The sequence below is a fragment of the Aspergillus eucalypticola genome (genome assembly GCF_003184535.1).
Source record: "Aspergillus eucalypticola CBS 122712 chromosome Unknown BO83scaffold_6, whole genome shotgun sequence".
Classification (NCBI taxonomy): Eukaryota; Fungi; Ascomycota; class Eurotiomycetes; order Eurotiales; family Aspergillaceae; genus Aspergillus; species Aspergillus eucalypticola.
In genome coordinates, this window is record NW_020290280.1 from 859,981 (window position 1) to 880,473 (window position 20,493).

The 20,493-nt window shown below is 49.9% G+C and overlaps 6 protein-coding genes and 1 non-coding gene across 7 annotated transcripts; 3 read left to right on the forward strand and 4 right to left on the reverse strand.

Annotated features, from left to right (window-relative positions):
• Window positions 1-294: 294 nt before the first annotated feature.
• On the reverse strand, window positions 295-2,200 carry BO83DRAFT_356405 (cytochrome P450; the record flags this gene model as incomplete). Its single annotated transcript, XM_025529196.1, has 7 exons — window positions 2,003-2,200; window positions 1,812-1,944; window positions 1,558-1,749; window positions 1,341-1,489; window positions 1,033-1,286; window positions 694-965; window positions 295-622 (listed from the first exon to the last, which is right to left on the reverse strand). Exons 1-7 carry the CDS (start codon window positions 2,193-2,195, stop codon window positions 295-297), a joined length of 1,521 nt encoding a protein of 506 aa, XP_025390696.1. The 5' UTR covers window positions 2,196-2,200.
• A 4,079-nt stretch (window positions 2,201-6,279) lies between these two features.
• BO83DRAFT_333451 (Kha1p) lies at window positions 6,280-9,122 on the forward strand (the record flags this gene model as incomplete). Its single annotated transcript, XM_025528341.1, has 4 exons — window positions 6,280-6,483; window positions 6,536-6,952; window positions 7,005-7,667; window positions 7,722-9,122. Coding segments are annotated over exons 1-4 (2,589 nt in total), but the record flags the coding sequence as incomplete, so codon positions are not given.
• A 461-nt stretch (window positions 9,123-9,583) lies between these two features.
• Window positions 9,584-11,236, reverse strand: BO83DRAFT_307973 (MFS general substrate transporter; the record flags this gene model as incomplete). The annotated part of the gene is made up of 1 exon (XM_025527353.1): window positions 9,584-11,236. One exon carries the CDS (start codon window positions 11,234-11,236, stop codon window positions 9,584-9,586), a length of 1,653 nt encoding a protein of 550 aa, XP_025390698.1.
• Window positions 11,237-12,186: 950 nt separating this feature from the next.
• On the reverse strand, window positions 12,187-13,105 carry BO83DRAFT_216813 (uncharacterized protein). The gene has a single exon (XM_025526772.1). It carries the CDS (start codon window positions 12,984-12,986, stop codon window positions 12,573-12,575), a length of 414 nt encoding a protein of 137 aa, XP_025390699.1. The 5' UTR covers window positions 12,987-13,105; the 3' UTR covers window positions 12,187-12,572.
• BO83DRAFT_t97 lies at window positions 13,088-13,161 on the forward strand. The gene has a single exon. It is a non-coding gene; the product is annotated as a tRNA-Val (tRNA).
• Window positions 13,162-17,076: 3,915 nt separating this feature from the next.
• BO83DRAFT_356408 (putative aldehyde dehydrogenase) lies at window positions 17,077-18,780 on the forward strand. The gene is made up of 4 exons (XM_025529197.1): window positions 17,077-17,341; window positions 17,407-17,703; window positions 17,766-18,086; window positions 18,154-18,780. Exons 1-4 carry the CDS (start codon window positions 17,111-17,113, stop codon window positions 18,739-18,741), a joined length of 1,437 nt encoding a protein of 478 aa, XP_025390700.1. The 5' UTR covers window positions 17,077-17,110; the 3' UTR covers window positions 18,742-18,780.
• Window positions 18,781-19,280: 500 nt separating this feature from the next.
• On the reverse strand, window positions 19,281-20,457 carry BO83DRAFT_396901 (uncharacterized protein; the record flags this gene model as incomplete). Its single annotated transcript, XM_025533163.1, has 4 exons — window positions 19,281-19,448; window positions 19,513-19,622; window positions 19,757-20,116; window positions 20,169-20,457. The coding sequence occupies 4 exons, from the start codon at window positions 20,455-20,457 to the stop codon at window positions 19,281-19,283; spliced, it is 927 nt and encodes a 308-aa protein (XP_025390701.1).
• Between the last annotated feature and the right edge of the window lie 36 nt (window positions 20,458-20,493).

Below are 20,493 nucleotides of genomic sequence, written 5' to 3' on the forward strand. Positions count from 1 at the left end.
TGTTAACTCAGGTTTATTTTTGGGTATGATCAGATAACCTACCAGTGGAATGTTCACAATACTGTAACTGACTAGCTAGTCTACTTTGTAGATACTTGGCACCAATCCGGGTTGTTGCTTTGACCCCTATTCTCCACACCCATACAATCCTCAGATTTTCCCCGCATTACTACGTATCTTATAGGTACTAATTGATATATAATATAGCTGTAGTACAGACATTCCTTTCGATTAATGTTCACTAGAGGACCATAATATGAACAAACAATAATATCATAATTACCAAAAGATATACTATTCACCAACACTAACTTCCCTAATAACCCCCTCATGCCTCTGACTCCTCGCTTGCACCCTCACCCCATCCAAAACAGGCTGACTGACCACTCCAGGCGTAAACCTCACCTCTCCCCTCCCACCCTCCAGCGAAATCCTCAAAGCACTTAATACCATCCCAACCGTCACAAAAACACTCGCATCCGCCAACAACCGTCCCGGACATACTCTCCTTCCGAATCCAAACACCCATCCCGACGGATCCGGCTGAGGGTTCTCACCCAGGAATCTCTCCGGATCGAATTTCTCCGGATGTGGGTAGATGTTTGGATCGTGGGTTATTGCCCTTCACAGCACCGGTTAATATCCACATTACACTAAAACAATAAGAACGGAAAGGAAGAAGAAGGGATGTACCATATATTCCCCATCACCACCGCCCCTTTGGGAATCGCATACCCGTCATACACATCCCCCTCCACACACAGATGTGGTAGGCCCATTGGAGCGACTGGATACCAACGTAGAGATTCTTTCACAATGGCGTTGATGTAGGGTAGTTTATCTCTGTCGGAGAGTTTGGGGAGGGTGTAAGGGCCTAGGATGGTGTCGAGTTCGGCTTGCGCTTTGGCTTGTACGTGGGGATTTAGGGCCATGCTGAGGATGAAGGTGGTGAGGGTTGATACTGTCTATACTATTTTAAATTATCTATGGCAGGTAAAGAGGATGGGAATGGGATGCGATAGAAGATCTTACTGTATCTGCTCCAGCGAGGTACAGTGACCCCGCTGTCCACTTGGCTGTGAATTTCTCCTCTTCTGAAAGGGGCTTTTCCTTCTTAGTATCCTCCTCCTGGAGGAGGTTCCGCAGGTAAGATGGAGGCGCTAATCCGGAGACCATCTGCTCCCGTACCATCTGGTACGGCGTCTCGATGGTGGTGAGGAGCTGGGTATGCCAGGACTGGGCCTTCTTGTAAAAAGAGAAGGGGAGCCAGGAGGGAAGGTATTTCACTTTGTCATCTTTATTAGTATCACCAACAGGGGAATATGGGAAATCCTACATACATCCAGGAATTAAATCCACCAACCACGTCTGATTCAGCACTGCTGAGAACGTCTCCATCGATTCGTCTGCCAAACCGACTAAATGGTCCTTCCCGTGCGGGTTGATGTCGTACCCGTACCCTATTTTGAGGATGATGGCACCAGCTTCCCTACATACATCTTATTCAGCAGTCCCTCTTTGATGTTAATGTGTAAGAAAAGGAAATGGGGGACATACGTCTTTAAATGCTGCACCCACTCCCCCGGATCATCTAACATACGACGTAACAGCCGTCTTGCTTCGAGTTCCTGAAGTGAATTGAACTTCGATACTAGGGTCTTGGTTCCTAGGATCTGGTGCAGAGCTTTACGGTATAAGCGGAAGCGTGTATTGTATGGTTGCATGGCGAGGGCGTCGTTCCATCCTACCCTGTTTGTTTTATGTTAGGGGTTTTTATGGTGTGGAAGGGTAGCTTGGGGGTGGGGGCTTACATTTCACCGAGGAAGACTGAGCGTGGTCGGGAGGAGTACTTTAGGGAGCGCTTTTCGAGGAGTTCAGTGGCTATGTGCGCATCGTGAAGGAAGATGATAGGTCGGCCGAGGATTGTAACGGAGGTTATTGGGCCTGTAGGGGTTAGTTAGGGCTTGATGGTGGTGGTGGCTGTGATGGGAGAGGTGGTTACCGTAACGCTCTTTGTGTTTAATCCAGTGTTGCCATTCTGGAATATCCGGAGGTGGCAAGTCGGATAGATTCCCGACGATAGGCTTGCCTTTGGGTCCAGGAGGAAGTGGGAGGGAGTGGCATTGTTGATTGACGAAGAGGTAGAGGGATAGGAGGATAAGGCAGGCAAATGCGACCGCAATTACAATACTCATGGTGGGGAGGGATATTGATAAGATGAGGAAGTGCGGGATTAGGAGATTGACATCTTATTTATATTCTGACACGGTGGGACTATGCAGCTAGTTGTTAGGCTGGTCGTGGCGTCGAGCCAGCCGAGGTTTTTGATGGTGAGGTGGAGTCATCGTGATTAGTGAACGCAGCCAATGATAAGCATTGAGGATAATTGGTTTAGAGAGTTATTAGTGGACACAGGACGGGACACAGAGTATTAGGTCTGCCAATTGGTGTTGTTTGCTATCGTTGAAATTAATATTCGCATTCCACGACCGAATCCCTAGTTTGATACTTGGCTCTGTTATTATACTTTCCTACGCCGATGCTTGGTAATTGCCCTATCATTTGGCAGGGGACTCATATTTATTGCGTAGCTCGTGTCACAAGAAGGATGCATAGTGGTGGTCGGTGATACTGGCAGTGAAGGTATTTAGGTCAAGCATCAGCTAGTTACTACATGAGATGATCATTGAGTGTGACACAGAAGAGGGTGTGTATGTGGGAAATGAGTGCCCTGATCACTTCCATATGATCTTTATATAAGCTCGCCCAAATGGATGCTTGCAATCTCTTCATCATCATCTCTCTCCACATTACTCATCCTGTATCATCTTGCTCCACGGAATATTAGCGCTTAGCACTAAGGGCTAGCAACAATTGATATGCCAATCTGGAAATGACTTGTGAGGGAAGACCGTGTTCGGCAAGTTGAACAAGCCTGTCTAGTTCCATTCGCATAGCAGCAAAGGTATGCAAATACAATAGTCGGGTGGTCAGTAACGAGAGTATTTACAGATACACCCAGGAGGATGACCTAGTTCTATGACTCGATTTCTAATGCAGATCATCTTCCATGATACGTGGAAATGCATGTAGGATATCCCTGTTCTTTGAACCATCGCTTCTAATGTCGGAAGCTCAAATCGAAATTTGCCCCTTTAGGGCACGGGTCTGATCGATTGATGCTGATGATATTCTATGCCTATTGAGAATATTCCAGATGCTGAAAAACGTCATAGTCTTGACCATTGTTCTCACGGGTCAAAATCTGCCAAGGATGCAGCCAAAGCCCGAGACCTCAAACGCTATGTCGTGACCCAGATGGGAAACCCATACAAGCTGCTCACATCTACCCGTACGCACTGGGAAAGCCCGAAAGCGTTCACGACGGACTGAAAACTGCTTGAGATGGATGTTATGGACACCAGCATAGTCGACAATTGAAGCAGCAAATCCTTTGGGCCCAAAGGCACAGAGGTACCCCAAAACATCCCGTACTTACTAGAAACCTTGGATGAAAAGGACTAAATATTACAACATTAAGGTGATTAATATGCGATTGTCTAGAATTAGCCTCATTCACCAGATGAGAAGCATATGATAGGAGAAGCCTCCATATCTCTGGTGCCAACAAACAATTCATTGTAGGTGTCAATGCTGCTTGGACAAGTTACTGATCCTTGACCATTAGACAGTTTCCTTCTCGCATCCAAGGTCGGCACCAGATCTTCTTGACATCCGCGAAGTACCAGAAGGGATTACATGAATACACCAGAAGGGCTAAGTCACAGCCGACTTCCCTGTCATTCAGTCCGCGGGATGCCTGGAATCTTTCTTTTTTATGATCTTGTGAGGATCATAAGTGCTGCAAGTTCGATTAAAAAGACACAGATTTTTTTTTTTTTTTTTTTTTTTTTTTTTTTTTTTTAAACAAAAAGACCAAGGAATGACAGGTGAATATGTAGCCGACCACCTCGCTCAATATTCGGCCATGAGAAAAACGTTAACTGTCGTGTTCTCGCGAAATGACCAAGTCTTTCTAGCCCCTCAAGCTGGTGTAATGAGTGGAATTGCTTCATTGACCTGACTGGGAGATCGTCATCAACAAACCATAGTGTCGTGGCCTATGGAACCGAGTACGACTACAAGAGTTCGACACTCGAGCAGTGGAAGCTGAAAACCCGCATCGATGACTACTCTAGATATCGTGTAAATTGGTCGGGACTTCTGTACCACCTGATGCAACGCGGCCAATAAAATAAACTTCTACAGATGAAGTAAACCAGAACATCTTATGCAAAATGATCCAGGGGCACCCTCCGCCTCTGGGCTGTGGGCGGCTTGTGGTAATCACGACCCTGAGGAGCCGGCACCATCTCATTAATAGTGTCATGCGGTGCATAGACTTGACAAGGTTTACTGGGAACCCCAGCTCTAGAGCACGCTCGTCACTATTAGTGCCCGTCTTATTCGACTTGCACGTGTATTCCGCGACGAATGTCACACACAGTACAAGGGCACGTCGCCCGTCGTCTACTTGCCTTGAGAGCTAAGATCGAAACCGCATGGGATCGAACCAGATTGATACCCGCAGGCCAGGCTTTCTAAGAAGCTTCTGACACAAAATTATACGGAGCCCTTTTCTGAATCTGCAAATAATTTGATTGTTACACCCGAATTGGTACGCTCACTGCCGCCAGGATCGGAAGATCTGCTAACACAATATGGCATTGATTATATTCGGACAAGCAGGTTCATAGCTCAGACTATATGCTTGACCTCACAACACCCCATAACTCAGACGGACCAAAGCTCTTTTTGATTCAAACCCGCAATGAAAGAATCGAAATCCTGGGATTGGGTTGAGGAACTGACAAATATGCCAAGTGAATGTCAATCCGCGCCCCTGGGGATCTTGATGAAAAGGTCTTTGGGCCCCTGAGATAGATGAGAAGCATGAATACCGCACCAGGTGTTGGAGAGCATGGAGATACTGCGATACTTTTTGAGGTTTTGGCTACTATTAAACCACTGATATTATGTTCCGGCGTGTAAAAGGTTAAACTATAGTTTGGCGCGTGATATACTTTGATAATAGGCTGACAGCGGTATAAAGCCAAGTGCTGTGAGCAAATATAAGAAATATTTATATGAGAGGATGCAGTATCCTCGATATCCGATATACATCATGCTGTTTCCGAGGGTTGAACTCAGAAGAATGCGGGAAAGTTGAGTCCTGAGGGTCCAACCAATAATGAACCGATTACGATCACAGCCTTTCAGCCCCTTCCAAAGGTATATCGCAAAGTAAATGTCCTTCAGACTCTCAATCATGACACGCAGTATCGTCAAAGCTTTGCAGTAGACTCGATCATCTTAGAGTCAGACGATGACTCTCTGTTAACATATCTGGCTGAGATGGAAATGGTATTGCTTGGGTTTGTTTTGGTGGTTAAATGGCCGTGATTTCCATATTGATCGTAAATGGTGAACCAAGTATCTTGTTGCCAGTTGGAAAACCAGAGGATTTCACTTTAAGATTCTTTGAAGGCAGCCTCGATAGATCGCAATTCACGCATCAGCTAAGTCCGGACCACCGGGTGTCATTCACCATGGATGCAAGGGTGGTGCAGGTGCCGATCTGGGATGGTTAGGGGTCTTTGCTGAGCGCGGCAGCCACTTTATGTTGGCTGTAGTGGTTCGTCAAAATGTGGCTAGTTAGTTACTAGGTACTACGGAATAACCTAAGGAGTTATTGGCCTTGGATGATGCGTCGTTAGAACCAGCTTATTCAATCAGATACTGCTGGTTAGTCCTCCATATCATTACATTGGATGATCATTTGAGACCTTCTACTCAGTGCTTGCAAACCCTTGTCTTATACTTTTGCTAAATAGAGCCTATCAAATATCCTGGACGGAATCGGAAATAATGTTCGGCTGCATCGTCAACCCTAAGCGGCCCGGGCGATTGCCGCCAAGCACGGACCAGACAGTGCTCGGGCCAACCAACGGATTCGATTCCCTGCTCGCACAGTTGCTATTTTCCTTCATTGACGGCCAGGGGAATGCTGGACCATGCCGCGCCACTGAAGGCTGACTGGCGGTCTAGACGGTCGGTGGCTGGTTGGCATTGAGTCAAAGAAGTGGTGAGTTCTCGTATTCAACCCCGGATTCATGCCAGCCACGTGGACCCGCAAAGCCCCGATCCAGAAAAACTGGGGCCTCCACCGCATCCCCCCCCTCTCCAGCTGTCTTCTTTGTCTTCCTTCCTTTTTCACCCCTTCATTCCTAATCTTCCGCTGTGCTGCCACTTTATCCCTTACTGCGCTCTGCGTATACACTCTGTAGACCTCCCTGTAGCCTACGGGCTGACATCATGTCCTCCAACTCTACCACCAAAGTCAAGGCTCAAGGAGGCATCCTCGAAGGCAGCAATCCAGCCCACTATGACTCGTCCAATCCCATCGTCATCTTCATCATTCAGGTAGCTATTCCCTATCGATTCTCTCGAATGGTTTTCTGATAACGCCGACCAGGCCGGCATAATCATCATCTTCTGCCGCCTGCTGCACTGGCCGCTCTCTAAAATTCGCCAGCCGCGCGTAATTGCAGAGGTCATTGCTGGCGTCATACTAGGCCCGTCGGTAATGGGCCGTATTCCCGGCTTCACCGATGCCATATTTCCGACTGCCTCTATTCCAAACTTGAATCTGGTCGCGAATCTGGGGCTGGTGCTGTTTCTATTCCTTGTTGGGCTGGAAACCAACCTGCGCTTCCTGGTCAGCAATTGGCGCGTCGCCGTCAGCGTGTCTGCTGCTGGTATGATTTTGCCCTTCGGACTGGGCTGTGCTATTGCATACGGACTTTACAACACTTTCCAGGATGAGCCTGGAACGGTAGATATCAACTTTGGCACCTTTTTGCTCTTTATCGGTATTGCTATGGCTATCACTGTAAGCTGCTACATAATGGGATGATAGGCTTATCTTACTAACCATGGCGCAGGCATTCCCCGTCCTGTGTCGTATCTTGACAGAGCTCAAACTTTTGGGAACCAATGTCGGAGTCATCGTGCTCTCAGCCGGTGTCGGAAACGACGTTGTCGGCTGGATCCTGCTCGCCCTGTGTGTTGCTCTCGTCAACGCAGGCACAGGGTTAACCGCACTCTGGGTGTTGCTTGTCTGCGTGGGCTATATCCTCTTTCTCACCTTCATTTTCCGACCACTGTTTCTGCGCTTCCTCCGCCAGACGGGCAGTTTGCAAAAAGGACCCAGTCAATCCGTGGTCGCCATCACGCTTCTCATCGCACTGGCCTCCGCCTTCTTTACCCAGATCATCGGCATCCACGCCATTTTCGGCGGTTTTATAATCGGCCTGCTGTGTCCCCACGAGGGCGGTTTCGCCATTAAGCTAACCGAGAAGATTGAGGATCTCGTCGCTGCGCTCTTCCTCCCACTCTACTTCACACTCTCCGGCCTCCAAACCGACCTGGGCCTGCTCAACACCGGCACCGTCTGGGGCTACGTGGTCGGCATCATCGCCATCGCCTTCACGGCCAAAGTAGCCGGCGGTGCGCTCGCCTCGCGACTCTGTGGCCTCCTCTGGCGCGAGAGCTTCTCCATTGGCGTGCTCATGAGCTGCAAAGGTCTGGTTGAGCTGATTGTCTTGGTATGCCCCGTCCCCTTACCTCATCCCTCTATCCACCTCCATTAACCCACCCAGAACATTGGCCTTCAAGCCCGCATCCTCAGCACTCGCACCTTCACCATGTTCGTCGTCATGGCCCTAGTAACAACCTTCGCCACCACCCCTCTCACCGTCGCCCTCTACCCAAAATGGTACCAAGTCAAAGTTGAGCGCTGGCGCCGCGGCGAAATCGACTGGAAGACCGGCAACCCCATCCCCTCCGACGCCCGCACCGACAGCATAGCCCTCGCCAAACAACAGCAGCGCGCCCTCCCCGTCCGCAAACTCCTCGTCTACCTCCGCCTCGATGGTCTCTCCAGCATCTGTACCCTCGCCGCACTCCTCTCCCCGAATCGACCCCCTCTCCCAAAACAACACCCTGACACCCTCGCGTCACCTGACCCCGCCGCAGAAGAAACAGCCACTCCCGCCAACAAGACCGAAGAAGAAGACCAAGACGAAGACCAAGATCCCAAACCCACCCTCCAAGTCCACGGCGTCCGCCTCCTCGAACTCACGGACCGCGACTCCAGCGTCATGACCGTCTCCGAACTCGACCATCTCCACTACCCCCTCTGGGATCCCGTCGTCAACACCTTCCGCGCCTTCGGGCAATGGCACGATCTTTCCATCGTTGCCGGCGTCTCCGTCGTACCCGAGCACTCTTACGCAGATACAGTGGTTAGCATGGCCCGCGATGACTCGACGGATCTGCTTCTCCTCCCTTGGAGTGAAACGGGGTCCATGTCTGAACATCATTCACTGGATCTTAGTTCCGTTCTTGATGACCCGATCGCGACCCGCTTTGTGGCTTCCGCGCCGTATACGGCTTTCGCGGAGAGTGTGTTGCGCAATGTACGGTGTAATGTGGGGTTGTTGGTTGAGAGGACGCCGAGGATAAGGAATAATGGGCGTGGGCTGCGCGATAAGCCCTCGCTTGGGGGGCTGAGTATACGTAGTGGTAATTTGAATCTGGGTGGGGGAATTGGTAGTGATAGGGGTCTTGCGGTGGTGCCGACGACCAGGAAGGTGCATCATATCCTATTACCGTATTTCGGGGGCAAGGATGATCGTTTCGCGGTTAGGTTGGTCCTGCAGCTGATTAGGAATGATCAGGTTACGGCGACGGTCGTGCATGTTGTTATTGGTGCGGGTGGGGTTGCAGCGCCGAAGGCTGCTGTTGCTGCTGGTGTTTTGGGAGGTGTGAGGAATAGGAAGAAGGATGGTGGAAGTACTAGTAGTAGTAGTGGTGATGGTGGTGGTGGTGGTAGTGGTAAGAAGCGTGATGTTGATGACTCGGATGCGGTGTATCTTGCTGCGCTGAGGGATTCGTTGGATGAGGAGGTGGCGGCGCGGATGGTGTTTAAGAAATTGGTTCTTGCTGGTGGGATCGAGAACAGTAGTAGTGGGGTGGTGGAGAGGGTGGTTGAGCATGTCAAGGGGGAACTGGGAAGATTAGGGTCTGGCCAACGGGCCGGTGGGTTGGTTGTTGTGGGGAGGGGGAGTATGGGGGTGGATACAATGGGGATGATGGAGATGAAGATAAGGATGGGGGGAGAGGAGTGCTGGGGCTGCTGGGAGAGAAGCTTGTCAGGATGGGTGGTGGGGACGTGTTAGTTGTGCGGGCAAGGGATTCCCTATGAGATCTCCACATATGATAATGTCCAGATACCCTTGGTTTACTTTGATCTACTTTGTTTACAGTGAAGGTAACAGTCATAATTATGTTCATGAAAATCTTTTTTTTCTTTCTCTGGATTCAGAGTGGGTAACATATATACTTGGTCAATCATAACACCCGACAATCTCATATATACACATCAATAGTAGTATCTATCCATCCGAACCGGGGACAGACAGACCGACAATAGATCAATGGGGAGAGGGAAGTAAGACATTTACACACCCTGACCAGCAGAGTCGTTGTGGCCCTTCTTCTCGCCATCACCATGCACGACCAGACTAGCGAGCTTACTCCTAGCCCGGAGCTGAGGTCCGTACCAGAACAGCACGTAGGGGATAAGGGTCAAGGCAGAGGCAATCAGAGCCAGGATCAGACCGGCATACTGGGAGCCGACGTTCTCGAAGAACTGAGAGGCGAACAAGGGAGACACCGCACCCAGGGTGTTACGCATGAAACCCTGACCGGCGATAGCAGAGGAAGAGCTCTCGCCGTAGCAATCGGAGGTGAAGCTGTAGCAGGACTCGAAGATGAAGAAGATACCGATGGCGATGAGGACCAGGGCAATGACGGGAGCGATCCAGGGCAGGTCGGCGTACTGGGTGAAAGAGTAGATGAAGAGACCGATGGGGAGCCAGACAGCGCCGTAGAGGGCACCGTAGAGACGAGCCTCGGGGCGAGCCTCACCAATTTTAACGAGAGACTCGTACTTGCGGATCTGGAAGAAGTTGAGACCGAAGCCCATGGTGGTACCCAAGCAGAGGGCGATGTAGGGGAGACCGGAGACACCCTCGTTCCAGCCCTTCTTATCTTCGAAGGTGATGGGGATGACGCTGAGGAAGAGGAAGGTCAGGAACCAGGCGAAGGCAATCCAGAGACCGAAGGCGAAGACGACGGGTTCGGTGGCCAGCATCTTGATAGCCTTGACGGAGGAGTTGTGAAGCATGGTCTTGAGGGAGGGGGCTTCCAGGTCGTTTTCGGTCACATAGCGGTCGTCACCGGTGTGAGTGCGGAGGGCCTTAGCGCGCTTGCCAAGGGCAACGCTACCACGGGTTTCGGGGAGGAAGAAGAGGATGACGAGGCCGAGGGGAATGTTGGCGAGACCCTGGATACCCTCAACCCAGCGCCAGCCCAGAGCCTGGTCAATAAAGCCGGCGTAGATGGGGGCACCGACGGTACCGAAGATGGCGATGAAAGAGAAGGTTGCAACGGGGATGGCGCGGTCCTCCGGGCGGTACATGTCACCAAAGGTACCACCGACCAGGATGGTACCGACACAACCGAACAGACCGAGCAGGGCACGGCAGACGAGGATGGTGCCGATGTTCTTGCCCAGGGCGAGACCGATGAACATAATGGCGAAGCAGAAGTAGGCGCCTGTGTAGACGACACGACGGCCAGCCAGCTCACAGAAGGGAGCCAGGAAGAGAGGAGCCAAGGCACAGGTGAAGTTGAAGAGGAAGAGACCGAGTTCCGCAATTTCTTCGGAGGTGCCCAGGTCGGAGGCCATGTCGCTGATACCGGAGCTGTAGGCTGTTGTGGCAAGACCAATGAAGAGGGTCATGAGACAGAGAAGGGCGCTGATGAAAGCCTTGTACTTGGGGTCCCAGTTGAAAGGGTTCTCCTTGTCTCCCGGGACGAAGTCGAGGACGATGTATTGGTTGCCGTCCTGAACCATGCGTTGGGTGAGGGTCACGGGAAGGTCGAAGTCAACGATTTGGAGGGGGCCATCTTGGGCCGAGCTCTCGTTGACACCCTCGAGGTACTTTCCACCGGCCACGCGACCCGACGCCGTTGAAGCAGTCACGCTGGAGGGGCCGGGGGAGGCATTCTCCGTATGGGTGGAGAGGGCGGGTTGGGACTTGTCCATTTTGTCCATGTTGAAGAAGAGGAGGAGGGGAGGGAGGAAAGGGAGAAGGAGGAGTGAGAGAGGAAGTAAAAAGGGTCAAGAATTGCGGGAGATGGGGGGAATATAAAACAAAAACACGGGGGAAGGGGGCAAGCCCGCAAGCCGGTTCAAGCCCGTGGGTGTAGACTCCGGTTTTTCCCTCCTGTCGGTCCACCTGCGCATAAGCGATGCTTCGATATCCTTCTGGGGTGCGTCATAAAGTCGGGGTGGAAACTGGACGGTGGCCCCGAGGCTGGAGAAGTCTGACTGCCCTGCACGAATGATGCTGGCCAGGGCTAGGGTTGTGGACGCTTGTTGTCCACTTGTCCTGCCTCCGCCATCCAGGCATCATATTGTGGTTCAAGTGGGTCGCAAACTCTGCGGTCGATCCATTCTGGATCGGTTGATTTGGGGTCTGAGAAACCTCGGGGAAACTTGCCCATCACCTGCCTGTTCCTTGTCAGATCAGATTTTTCATCTTTCGGAGAGAAAATCTCTGCAAGCGATTTTATCTGCCTTGGAGAACTGCTCCGAAATGTTTCTTTAACACTGATATATCCTCCTACACTGTACAGACAGCTCTCATGCCCATACCCCTTATTGCGGGAGGGATGGGTGATCCTCGGAACTCGCCCGAGATCAGATCCATAACTTGGATCATCGGCCAACCCTAAGCCAACCGTCAACCAGTCGGCATCCCGAGAAAGGCAAGTCAGCCGTCGGGCCGACTCGGAGCCTTGCCACTCACTGGGTCCATCCCACGCTTTTCGGGGACGGTCTCGGGTTGACCTCGGGGAAAAGACCTCACCGCAGCTAAACCGGGAAGCAGTTGCAGCAAGTCGTATGCACGCCGTGTCTCACGTTTGCGCACCACGCCGACTATCCCCAGTGTCAAGGGTCAGACCGGTAGTGATCGTGTATCTTCTCCAGGATTATCAACAAACTTAGCCCGCCTCCAGACTCCAGACTGTCAATCCTTATATGGGTGTTCGCCGGGCTGAGCTAGATATCCTTGTAGGATTCCAGAACCTCTGGCGAAATTAATCATTTCCGGTTCAACTGAAACCTCGTAGTCTACAGAAATCCTCGGGGCCCACCGGTCCAAAGCAGTTAGTCATGAGCAGTGTACGAACCAGCTTGGACTGTGCCGACCAAGCCGGCTGACCTGCCAGGAGCTGCACCTGGACCACTTGGATGCGTGTCTCGCGCCTCGCGTAGAGTTGATAGTGCCAGACTATAGCGTCAATCTCACCCTTTTTCCGGCAGACGTTTAGCCTAAACTCGTGTTATTCGCGCTTCACAACTCTGACAGGAAATGCTAGCCGGGTAAGTTTTGCTGCGCTGATTGTTTGGCAATTGACACGTATGGGTTCAGAGCTCCACAGCTCCGAATAGCTGCCAGGATTTTCGGGTCGGGATGGAGAAGTGAGGATGCAGATGGTTGAGCCACTGAGGTGTGAGGCGCCGAGTTCATCCGAGTCAGACACCGGTCAGCATCGTGACGGCATGCCGTGTATGCCGTGCATAAGACGGGGGCAGTTGCCGTCGCGAAGGATGCCGAACTATTGCAACCGGCTCGGACATGGAGTAGACAGTGGCTTGGAGATATGTCATAATAGGGGGTAAACCGGCATCTGAGGTTGTCGTCCATGGCGAGCATGAGTGGCCTGATGTAGGAGACGATCTCATAGTAACGTTGATGGATGGATGCCGAAACCTGTAATGAAGCCATGGTGTGAGGAGAAGAGAGCAGCCAGAAGCCGCAGTGGTGAGATCCTTCACATTGACCGGGAGAACATAATCTCCGATCAGCAAAAGCAAATATCAACAGTTGGCTGGATGGTGTAGTTGGTTATCACGTATCGTTAACACCGATAAGGTCCTGGGATCGAGCCCCAGTCTGGTCATCTCTTTTTGCCCGTTGAATTTTTTTTGGAAACTATCGCTGGGCTTCCGTTTCCGTTCTCATTTTTGAGTTCGACCTTGCCACACCGGGACTAGCGCTGAAAAATATGCATACTGCAAATAAGTCTAACCTTGTTGGGTCTCCACCCGTTGCACCGCCCTCGGAGCCAGCGCCGAAAGTGGTCTAGTGCCATTCAGTTCTAGTGATTTCTGACGGTTTCTGTTGAATACAACCATCCAATATCTCTCCCTACGTCATTTGTGGAAGAAGAACCACGGACTTGAAGACAACAGAAACCACGTATGAGGCCAAGGAACAGGGACAGGGACAATCAGGAGACACCGCTTGTTCCCTGTCATCGTCCTCCGTCTCATCATCATCACCACGATCGCAGCAAAATTTCAACCTTGTGGTGGCTCCACCGACGTTGCAATTTACCCCATTTAGAAACCCATACGATCTCTTCATGGTGATTATTCATGCCCAATATCCAAACTGCCTTTTCGTATCGGTTGATGCGACCAAGAAGACGCCGAGCATATGATGCGTACATCACTCAAGCAACCTTGCCCAACATCCTCATTACCTCGGGGCTGCCTAAACCTGGTTGTTGTGCTCCTGATCTTCAGATCCCGCACTGTGTGATGGCCCCGTATGGAAGCATTGTCAGTGGAAGTTTGGTCCATCGGTGGCAAAACTGTCACAGAATTTTCTTTTGCCCTGTACAGTAATGATGTGATATTAATCAGCACCCAAACCACACTTCTCGGGTGCTCCTTCATAGGTTATCATAACTTCAAGGTCTACCCTTAAATAACACCCAACGGTACTAACACAAGCCATAGTGCAAAGCACAATGAACTTACTGATAGTGACTCGACATGATCTTGTTCCAAACTCTGGTACTACTGGAGTGGTATAGACAGTTTATCCATCGCCTTGTTTGCTGGAATTTTGGTACCAGGCAGATATATATTTTTGAAACGTTTTGTGGAGATGATGGAGCAATCCGAAATTTCACCTCGAACCCACAAGCAACCTCAATCGTGTCCGATGCGGGATTTATCAAAACTCTCACTGACTAGCAAACGAACCTAGTGTTTCTCTAGTTGATATACTGCCCACTCAACGTGTGCCAGATAAGGTTTTGGAATGCCGAACTGGGTACTAGGGTGGATTGTACCATGGAGTCTAAGTACACGCACCTTGACCACGTCGAGAGTGGAAGGTATCATCGAGTTAAGAAGCAGCAAGATGTTCGTAAACAGAATTTGACTGGCTAGATGCTACACATCTAGCTGGAAGATTCACCGCGACCAATATCGCAGACCAATTGCAGATACATATCCTCTTTTAAATAACTGCCGCATATGCCAAGGCACTGGTGCTGATTGTGATCCTACGCTCTGACTCCTCAACCTGTAGCTCAACACGCATACGGTATAAGGAATCACACAAAGGGTACACAAAAGCCAAATATACTGGAAAGATGCTTTGTTTGTTCATCTGGTCAAATACGAAAATCCTCACACTGACTAGTATAATACCTACATGTACTGTCTATCATCCTTGGTGTAGTGACGGTCCAGACCAAAAACACCACGGTTGGGGAGTCATCTTATGATTCCCTCGTCAGGGATATCCCAGACTGTCGAATATTATGGCTCTGAGGCAAATTTTGCCTTAGTTTGGTGACGTCTTGCAGCTGGTCAGTGCCATTATCGGCATTAATGTATAAATGAAGAAACATAAAATCTGCTCACTATAATATGAGCATGCTGCAAACTCCTTCATCACTTACCGGTTGCAACATTACTTCATTTTGCATGGATTGATTCATACAGTTCACCCCAAGGTGCTGATTATATTTGGAACCAGATTTGTTCCTGTATTCATAACCCTTCGCCGAGCTTTTCCTCCTGTTATTAGACCATTTTTTCCATGCTGGCGTGGAGCGTGAAGGTGTTCATTGTGGATAGCTATGCGATGATGAACTAATTCAGAATCAGCATTACGCCAGTACTACTAGAAATAAATTTGCTAGTCCAATGCAGGACTCAGGCTTTGGAGCAGAACCTTATCCATATCAGAGTGTCTTTCACCTAAGGTCCATCAGTGTAGGTTGCCATATCTGGAGGTCAATAATAAACTTGCTTGTCAGAAATGAGTTGATGTTGTGATATCACATGCAGACGACTGTAGTTGGATAAGCCTCGCCGAATAGCTACTGTCCTGTTACATGGAGTACGGTATTTTTGGTCGACTATGAAGAATTCAGTTGGGAAATCGCTCACCAGAAATGTCAATATATTGCTGATGAGTACCCAGTAGGATGGGAGCTACAGGGGGAATTGGATTTAACCTGCCATCGAAACCCTGGAGTACAATTTCTCAGGAGGCCTAGATTGATCAATTCCTCGAGGCTGCTAGAACGCAGCACTTGTTGCCAGCTAAAACCGATTACTTACACTAGCTATCATACATCATATACCGCAGTCAATATCGCAGGGGGAAGTAGAGGTAGTTTCCCTTAACTCTGTGGCATTTGAAAAATATTTTCTGGGGGTATACAGTCAAAGAAAATATATTCTCCAAAAACATACACTGAAGCCTGGTTTCAAGCCCTTGGGGCCAGACTGAACTTTAAATGACTATGCAGGCCTCTATTCACTAGATGATTACATATGTACCGAGAGACTGATATAATCCCCGAAACCAAGAAATCAGAGAAGGGATTCACTTTATCTGAGAATAGGTCAATAGACCTATATGATTACGAGTGACAACAAGAAGAAAAATCATGAAAAGAACATGTACATGATCTATGGTAAGCTAAAACAACAAAAAAAAAAGGCATCCAAAAAACAAATCCCTCAAGGGGATTCGTACCCGTGCGCTACTATGGAACTGGGTGGGATTAATAGTGCGAATGTGGACAACCACTCGACTATTGGGAGGCTAACATAAAAGTAAGAGTATGAAGAGTGTCTCTTGACTCGCAATCCCGCGGTTGTACAACATGACTTCTTAGCCCTAATTGCTGAACTCTACCATCGCGGCATCACGTCCACTCTTCATAAGTGGTCATGTCTAGATTCGGACCTACACATCAGATTCGGGTCACTGAGGATCCCTCATACTGATATAAGGTATCAGGTACCTCTGTGCACCGACGGGTGGGTCAATCATTAAGCTATGGATACCACATTGTTTGCCTGCCCCTGACATTCACGGAATACGATCAAGATCTCCGATACACAGCGGAGATAACCCCGGACATCGATCTAAAGCCGGGCTCAAGGCCCACGGTTTGTGGAGTCAAGTGCCGGCCTTCCGCAAACTGCATTTTGTGCTGTCACTATCCTTCAAACGCAGGTGAATTTAAGGTGCTACTGCGATAGATCTCAAAAGACAGTAAACCATCATCAGTTCACTCGAACTCTCGAAATATGCCATATATTACACAATCCGGCCAACTACCCTCACTGAATAGATCGAACACCCCAACTTTTGAGGCAGCCAAATCTGAGAAGGCATCCGTGGTTCATCTCGCCGCCCCACCGCACTAAACGCTCGTCACGCCCGTATATCCGAATTACTCACCATAACTCTGCGAATCTCGGATATACACAGCCAGAAAACTGCAAGAAATCGGATATAGCACCCCGCAAGGACCCTAACTCTAATATGCCACAGCGGGTCCGGATAGAATACGCGGCAACGTCTCGACCTGCAGACTCCTCTCAATGGACGCTAACGGCGCGCTTCAATTCCGAAGGCGAACCAGCGCTGAAGAAATGACAGGGGGTTGCTTCAACGGTTACTAATGTCGGTAGTGGAGTCTCTGTCTCCTTTAAATAGAAGAGACGGCGCCCTCCCCCAGAGGAAAAGAAACTTGAGTGATCCTGCAGGAAAACAAACAACCGCCTTACCCCAGATAGTATATCAAAATGGTCACCACAACTGCAATCCCCCTCATCATCCACGGCAAAGATATCCTTCTCTCCAACAATGACCGCAAACACCCCATCACCTCTAAATCCGCACCACACCTAAAATCTTTCCAAGGCGCAACCTCCGATCTCGCCGTTCAAGCCGTTGAATCCTGCGCAAGTGCCTTTCCGACATGGTCGCAAACACCTCCCGAGGAACGTCGACGTCTGCTTCTCAATCTGGCCAGGGTAAGCCGCTCGGCACCCTAGTTATGTAATTCAGAAATAAATCCGTCTAACAAGAGATAATAAAGCTCCTCCGCGAAAAATCCAGCACAATCCAAACTCTCATCAAAGATGAAATTCACTGCACACCACTCTGGTCCCAGCTCAACGTCGAAATAGCAGCCGGCATTGTCGAGGAGACTGCATCAGTAATAACAGACGCTATTAGCGGCACGATCCCTTCATCGCAGGGAAATACGTACGCGCTTGTCATGAAGAAGCCGCTCGGTGTGGTGCTGGGCATCGCGCCGTGGAACGCACCGGTGATTTTGGGATTGAGATCGGTGATTCCGGTAATTGCGGCGGGTAATACAGCGATTCTGAAGGTGAGGATTGTCACTGTATCTTAATCCACTGGGGGGGTTTAATTGGTCGCTGACAAGAACAGGGATCCGAATTGAGTCCCCAAACGCATTACTTTCTCGCTGCGCTGTTCAGAGAGGCAGGGTTCCCGCCCGGTGTGGTGAACTTTGTTCTCCATCGGCCGCAGGACGCAGCGGAGATCTACGAGTGTATGATCCAGCATCCAGCTGTGAAGAAGTGCAATTTCACGGGGTCGACGCAGGTGGGACGTGTGATTGCGTCCAAGGCGGCGATGGCGTTGAAGCCAGTGCTGTTGGAGTTGGGTGGTAAGAATCCCGTCGTGGTATTGGAGGATGCGGATCTGAATCAGGCGGCGGATGAAATTATTGCGGCGGGTTATTTGAACGTGAGTATCTGCTTCTATTTCGTGACCTGTATTGGAAGGCGATGTGTGCTAACGAGGTTGAACATAGAATGGCCAGATTTGCATGTCGACTGATCTCGTCTACGTTGTTCAGTCCGTGGCGAAGGAGTTGACCAAGAAGATCTTAGAGCGCTTGCACAGCGAAGATCGGCCACACAAGGTTATCTCGGCGGCGGGTCGAGCTCGTCTTACGCAGTTGGTGGAGGATGCAAGGTCCAAGGGTGCTGTCATTCACCAGGCTCGCAACCCTCTCGCTGAGGATCCCTTGGCTTTCCCAGCTACGGTGATTGAAGGTGTCACGGAAGAAATGGAGTTCTATACAATTGAGTCGTTTGGCCCGGTATTTGGCATCATTGCTGTTGAATCAGCAGAACAGGGTCTGCAGATGGTTAAGCGGTCCGCGTACGGCCTATCGTCGGCGGTGTTTACGCGGGACCATTTCAAGGCTCTGGGGATGTCTGCAGATATTGCCGTCGGAGCGGTCCATATCAACGGAGGCACGGTGCATGATGAGCCGACGTTACCGCACGGAGGAGTGGGAGACAGTGGATATGGTCGGTTTGGAGGAAAATGGGGTTTGAATGAGTTTTTACAGACGCAGACTGTGATTTTGAATCGGGTTCGGGCTTCCTTGTAATGCCGAAAGTGGGATATCCGGTTGGTTCGCATAAAAGACGTGAACTGGTTATAAATAATAATATCTAGCAAGTTGACAGATAAAATACACTGTTACCACTTCAAGCTCTTCTCTACTAACTTGAATAACCACACAGTCCTCTTGATAGCCTGAAAAAAACACTGTTTCCCATCGACTTCCTTGGCGAATAACTGTGACCTTTAATCACTTCTTGGTACCACCGTCCTAAATATAACTAAGACTCCACTGCAGCTTACCTCAGCTCAAACAGTATAAAATTCTTGGAAGTATTACTAGTGTCAGAAGTATGACTCCTGACAGTTGTGTTGATGCAGTCCGTCGGTTACAAGTTCCAACAGTCAAAGATAGAAAGTTTCAATATCAGCTATGAAATAAACGAAAGAGCTGACCATGTCCCTTGTGCAGTTCCCTCTTGCGCCAATTCCACCAGACCCCGGTCTACAAACGATCACTTTACCGAAAAATTCCTTCGCAAGTCTTCAAAGAAGCCATTGCGCCAATGTCCAAGTCGCTCTCTGCTACCGGGAGGACCGGAACTCAATCCCACTCGTTTGCGAAAGAGTCCTCTTTCTACCAAGGGCTGCTCCAACACCCGTGAGGCCACTGGCGTAATTTATGATGCGCCGTAAAGTCGATATAATCTGTATTTCGTGGCCATGGTCCCACCTATAGTGGGCGACGGAGTACTGAGACGTTTTGTCAGCCCCCATTCTCTATGGTTCCTGGTCATTTTCTTCGGTTTCTACTTACTTTGCTATCGTTTCCCAATCGGATGAATTCCCAGATGTTGCTGTCAGTTGCAACACCGTAGATAGCCGTGTCGTGACGACCGGTCGCTCTCCGGGCCTGGTGTAGCATCGCTATTGTTCGTTAGAAAGTAGTCCAGCAAACAATGAAGCTGAAAGTGGGTTAATCGAATTAATTCATCGCCAATGTTCAGAGCAGGAAAGGGGATAGTTGCAAACGTTGAGGCCGAAGTAATATGTGTACTGACCGATGTAAATGAGAGTCTGTTCCATGCCCACCACCCCCTTCCTCTTCGCCTCGCACACGACAAGATTTGCTTCCATCTGGCCAGGTTCTCCGTACCACAGTGAGTAATCGGTCCTACCCGTTACTAGCCACCTTTTCTTATTGGGAAAAGTCCATTCCATCTTCATGTCCTTTTCAAATTGCAAGTGTACAGATCGGACAGATTGGGTGGACGAGGAAGACATCCGATTCTGGTTTGATCTTTCCTCCCTCTTTGCTGCGGCGAGGGTGCTGAAGAGCACGGCATCGATTCGGGCCCGGGTATGTGCCTCATTAAGCGGCGCCCCTTCTGTCACAATATCTATATCACGTAGGGTCTCTCCTGCATTCATTTAGTAAAGAGTTGATATAGTAACGCTCGGAAAGCGGCTCACTGAGATGTTGGGGGATTGCGATGCGATCCTTCGCCGATTGAGTCCAGTTTCCACCGGTTGAATCCACAGAGATGCCGAAGGTCTTCTCGACATCTTCAGGCTTAATACTAGTAACTGCCTTATGAGGGCAGGACGATCCTTGACCTTGCTGTCCTTGGCATGACTCTGTCTTGGCTAAGTCGAAATGTCTGGAGTTTTCTGAATCTAACTCTTTCTTCTTCTTTTCACCGATAGATCGGGAGATGGCGGCCTTAATCCTGGCCTCGAGACGGTTAATTATCGCCTCCATTGCTGGCGCTTTATCTCGGTTTTAGAAGATGAGGTT

Bases quoted from the DNA above. Each gene is read 5' to 3' on its own strand.
- BO83DRAFT_216813 (XM_025526772.1), bottom strand. From the start codon at position 12,986: ATGGCTTCATTACAGGTTTCGGCATCCATCCATCAACGTTACTATGAG.
- BO83DRAFT_356408 (XM_025529197.1), top strand. From the start codon at position 17,111: ATGGTCACCACAACTGCAATCCCCCTCATCATCCACGGCAAAGATATC. The intron at 17,704-17,765 runs GTGAGGATTGTC...TGACAAGAACAG, and splicing joins GTAATACAGCGATTCTGAAG to GGATCCGAATTGAGTCCCCA. The intron at 18,087-18,153 runs GTGAGTATCTGC...GGTTGAACATAG, and splicing joins TTGCGGCGGGTTATTTGAAC to AATGGCCAGATTTGCATGTC.